The 5,552-nt window shown below is 33.5% G+C and overlaps 1 protein-coding gene across 1 annotated transcript; it reads right to left on the reverse strand.

The window, feature by feature from the left end:
• Positions 1-2,828: 2,828 nt before the first annotated feature.
• Positions 2,829-3,353, reverse strand: LOC109863179. The gene has a single exon (XM_020443390.1). The coding sequence runs from the start codon at positions 3,351-3,353 to the stop codon at positions 2,829-2,831; it is 525 nt and encodes a 174-aa protein (XP_020298979.1).
• Positions 3,354-5,552: the final 2,199 nt, after the last annotated feature.

Raw genomic sequence — 5,552 nt, forward strand, 5'->3', positions numbered from 1 at the left:
ATCGTACGGTGTCGAATAATTTGGTGTCGAATAAATCTGTGTCGAATCGAGCGGTGTCGAATCGTACTGTGGTCAATAGAGTGTCACCCGTGTGCCTCGCACAGTTCGGGCGCACTGCGCGCGCGTGAACTTGGCGCGAGGCACTACCGTGCCTCTTGATAGAGACATGCCCACCTATATCACTTCTTTGAAGTTGTTATTCACACTGACAAAACAGAGAAACAGGTTTACAACAAACTATTCAAAAGCAACGGTTTAAACTTTTGATTTGAACAATTCCAAAAAAGAGAAATAAGGTTTTATATCTGTATCCGACATTACATTAATGAGATTATCTTGCAATGTAATGTTGAGCAGTTTTGAAATAAATCGCTTATGAAAAAATTGTTCAGTATCTAAAATTTTAACATTGTTCCAAATAAAATTATGATAAAGTTTCCAAACGATGTTTGGTAACAACAGAAGCAACATTTGAAGTTTTGTTAATCTGAGTACTATGCTCATTAATTCTTGTTTTTAACATTCTCGTTGTTTGTCCAACATAAGACACATTGCAGTTGTTACAATTGATTTGGTACATTACATTTTTATTTTGATTATTAGCTGTAACGTTTTTTGTAACACTTATAAACTTGATTAATTTATTCAAACTCCAAAAAGCCAAAGATGTTTTATTAAAGTTTTTAAAAAACTTACTGAAAGAATTTTAAACCAATCAAATAAGGACCAACAAAATAAGTGACATTTTTTACATTATCACCTGACAATAGAGTAGAATTAGTGACAGAATCTAAATTTAAGTTACCAATAAGTAAAAACTAGATTTTGTTTCTTATAGTCTTAGAAATATAATGTAAAAGATAATCATTTTTAATTAACACTTCAATCATAATTTTAAACTTATTCTCTTGGAAACAAAAGTCATATATTAACATTATTCTATTCACTATGCTAAATATAGTATTAATGTTTTGTGATTTTGAATGAAACAAAGAAAAGTTGAAATATCTACCCAAACAAGTAAATTATGGTACCACTCAAAACATAATTTCTCATTCAAATTTAGAACCTTAACTTCTAAGAAACTTAACAAATTGTTGTTTTGTATTTTAATTGCAAATTGTAATCTATTACTATAATTGTTAAACATGTTTACTAATGATAATAAATAATCACAGTGTTATTAAAATAATATTTAAAATAAAAAGACGGATTGTTATTCAGTTAAGTAAAACTGATTTCTCCAAATCTTGCATCACAATATCCGCAATAATTAAAAATAATAAAAATAGTCATTCCGAACGTTTGTTTATAAATTACATTATCCAATAAAAAAAATGTGAATGTCAATACAAAATAACTTGCTTCTATAAATTCATTTTAAGGAATGTTTGTGATTTTTCTGATATATTTTCATCTAATCTTAATACTTTTTATAGCTAGATTAATAGGAATATTTATAAAAAGTAAAATTACATCTAACGACACAAGTACATGACCTTGTCGCGTTGTGGAACCTCTTAATTTGTTAACTAAATCAAAACTAATTCTAACATGACTACTAGTAAATGATATGCTTTTAAAGATCAATTTATGTAAGTATTTATCAACTTGATGTAAAGGGCTGTTACTCGAGAAAACAATTACTCTAAAAGAATTATCTTTTTTATGAATTTTTGGTATTTTGTAGGCTCGAGGTACCAAACCATCACTAGATTTAATAGTTTTCTAAGGTAAATCTAAACTGTATTCTTTATGAACCCAATTTTTTAATAATTTATTAAAATTTTCTTCAATGTTTTTAATAGGATTCTTATTGACAATAGAGTACGTAGAGCGATAGCTGAGCATGCCATTTATCTTTGCTATATACATACACCTATCTACAGCGACGGTCACATTATCCTTGTCAGCACGTGTGAATATAATATCCGGATAATTTCTTATAAAAACTAAAACAAGCTTTTGTCTGGATAATAATTCCTTATCAACATCACACATTTTCTTTGATGTACACAAATTATTATTCAAATTTGGAATAAATTGCAATCTTAAAGATTCTGCCGTTTCTTTATTATAAAATCTTAAATTGTTTTTGTTTTATTTGAAGAATACTGAGCCTTTAATGATGTAGACTGCAGGAAACTTTAGTTTTGATTGTCTTTATTTTGTAATAGAAAGCCGGCACGCTGCCAGTACAAAGGATGCCTATCATGGCCCATCTTAGATTGATTAACCTTTTTCTACTTCTTCCCAACCGCTACTACGCTAACAGCGCCGCCGCTCCTTACATAACGCAACTAAAAATACCAAATAATCTATCGGTACTCACGAGACGGCTCTGATTCTTTAACATGCCGCCCGCCTTGACAAATATTTTATATTTTTAATAGAAATGAAACAAACCAAATCAAGAAACAACTGAACTAAAACAAAGAACATAAATAAACGCAACTCGCTTAGGAACTTACAATTTGGAGTAAACTTAACATACACAAATAAACGCTTTCGCTCTAAAGTCTTATTTTTCAAATCTGTTAGTCGTCTACTAAAAGACAAATATTAACAATAAATCTTTTATATGTCCCTTTATTACTACGCACAGTAACCGTTCGTACAATATTATTCGAACCAGGATGTATTTCAACAACCCTGGCTACGGTCCACTTTAAAGGTATCCACACACACATATCGTTTTCTTTTAACAAACCTAACTGTCCTATTTTTATTTTATTATGAATGTCAGTTTTCCACTTGCTTCTCTGCTGACAAGTTGACAGATATTCCCTTTTCCATCTAGTCCAGACGTGCTGTTTTATTTGCTCTACCTACTGCCATCTGGATAATCTATTCATCTTAATTTCTCGTAAATCAAATTCAGGAACCGACATGAGATTTTCTCCAATTATAAAATGTCCAGGCGTTAACGCTCTTAAATCCGTTGGATCATCTGATAACGGAGTTAACGGTCTTGAGTTTAGTATAGCTTCTATCTGCGTCAATACTGTGATCATTTTCGTTACAGTAAGGCAGGCATCTCCTACAGTTCGTTTTAGATGTCGCTTCATAAAACGAACTGCTGACTCCCACAAGCCACCAAAATGGAGAGATCTTGCTGGTATAAAATGCCAAGTGATTTGTTCAGCAGTTGCGAATTCCGAAATGTCCCTCTTGAACTCCTCATTTTGATACAGTGCTTGAAATTCTCGATTGGTGCCAACGAAGTTTGTGCCGTTGTCGGAATACATATTTCTTACCTTTTCTCTTTGTGCCACAAATCGTTTGAACGCTGCTATAAACGATTCCGTAGTTAAATCTTCAACCAGCTCAATGTGTATTGCTTTCGTAGCCATGCAAATAAATAGGGCTACATAACATTTGTATTTTTTGTTGTTCTTACGTAATCTGTCGCGCACGTAGAAATGACCACAATAGTCCACCCCAGTATTACAAAATAATCGAGCTTTATTAACTCTTACTGGTGGTAGTTGACCCATAATTTGATGAATCAGTGTAGGATTAGCCTTCCGGCAATTGACACAGTTACGAATAATCTTCAGCATGCAGCAGCTTTTTGTGATAACGTGTTATTACCAGGGCTGTAAAATGATGCGTCGCCGTTAATATGGCTGGATTCTTGGACGTTTCTTGTAATGCCGCGTGCTTTAATCTCCCTTCTACTCGTAGTATTCCTTCTTCGTCCAGAAAAGGACTAAGTGCGATTAATCTCGATTTACGACTGACGTTCCTTCCAAGTTTTATTAGCTTTATATCTTCTTCAAATTCCTCAAATTGGATTATTTTGATTACTATTTTCTTCGCATCTTCAATCTCCTGTAACGCTATAGGTCCCATTCTGCGTTCTACAGCGTCACCTCTTGTGTTATGTGCAAATCTTCTTACATAAGCTACTACATGAAATAACTTATACAAAGATGAATATCTCTTACAATCTACTATCGGTTCAGTTATCACAGCCGTAGCAATCACAACGCTTTTACGTTTCTCAGGTACGTTTTCTAATAATAATTCTTTATCTTTCCTTGGCCACGTACTTTTTCTTGCTTTTAACCAGTGAGGCCCTGCCCACCATAAAGAAGACTGTTTTAATTGCTCTGGTGTGACTCCCCTCGAAATCAAATCGGCAGGATTTTCTTTCAATCCTACGTGCTGCCATTCAGAAGGTGAAGAACTATTTTGTATTTCATTAACTCTATTTGCTACGAAAACTTGCCATCTGTGCGCTGACGAATTTATCCATGCTAACACTATTTTGGAATCTGTTTAAAAGTATTTTTTATGTACTTTCACGTTCAAACTGGCTAACACACGGTTCATTAAGCTTATTAAAAGTGTGGCACCACATAATTCTAAGCGCGGTAACGATACCGACTTTAGTGGTGCTACGCGTGATTTAGAACAAATTAAAGTAATGTTTACATTATTTTTTATATCTTTTCTTCTTAAGTATACGCATGCCCCATAAGCTTTTTCACTTGCGTCACAAAATCCGTGAATTTGTATTTGTAGATCTGTGCTTTCTGAAATTAACGCTCTTGGGATTTCTAGTGTATTTAGAACCTTTAATTGTGATCTTATTTGATGCCAGGACTTAAAAATGTCCATTGGGACTGACTTATCCCACTGCACCCTCCGGGCTCACACACTTTGTACTAATATTTTGGCCATCGTTACCACGGGTCCCACTAAACCTAGTGGGTCGAACAATTTACATACTTGAGAAAGCATATTTCGTTTTGTTACACAATTATCGGTCCAAATCGCGTTAGTCCTATAATAAAATGTGTCTGTCAGCGAATTCCACAATATACCTAATAACTTGGATTCTGTTTCTTTATCGATATCTACAGAGACATTAGAGCATTGAATATTTTTAAGTATACGTGGAATGTTGGTGTTCCACTTATGCAATTCGAAACCCCTTTTTGATAGTAATTTTGTTATATCCTTTTTTATTTGAAGTAGATCGTCCACTGTATTTGCGCTAGTCAAAAGGTCGTCCATATAAAAATCTTTCCATATGATTTTCGCAGCTAGAGGAAAATTTACCTTTTCGATTGCAGCTAATTCGCGTATGCATCTAACTGCTAGAAATGATACTGGTTTTGTACCATACGTCACTGTGATTAATTCGTATTCCTCTATTTCTTTATGAGGATTCTCACGCCATAAAATAGTTTGTAACGGAAACTGGTCTTTGTGTATTAGTATTTGTTTGTACATTTTCTTAATGTCAGCGCAAAATACATATGTAAAACTTTTAAATCTAACAATTATTGTAAAGAGTTCTGATTGCAACACCGGTTCTGTATACAAAGCATCGTTTAACGATTTTCCTTTGGACCCTTTACTGGAGGCGTCAAAAACTACCCTAGTTTTTGTGGTATTACTACTTTCCTTTATTACTGCATGATGAGGTAAATAAACTCGTGTTTCGTTACCAGATAATTTTGATGCATGTTTTATATGCCCTAAAGTTAAATACTTACTCACGAATTTCACATATTCGCTCTTGAGTGCAGAATTACTGG

This window comes from Pseudomyrmex gracilis, unplaced genomic scaffold (assembly GCF_002006095.1).
Source record: "Pseudomyrmex gracilis isolate BER0280 unplaced genomic scaffold, ASM200609v1 scaffold_3464, whole genome shotgun sequence".
In the NCBI taxonomy this organism is placed as follows: domain Eukaryota; kingdom Metazoa; phylum Arthropoda; class Insecta; order Hymenoptera; family Formicidae; genus Pseudomyrmex; species Pseudomyrmex gracilis.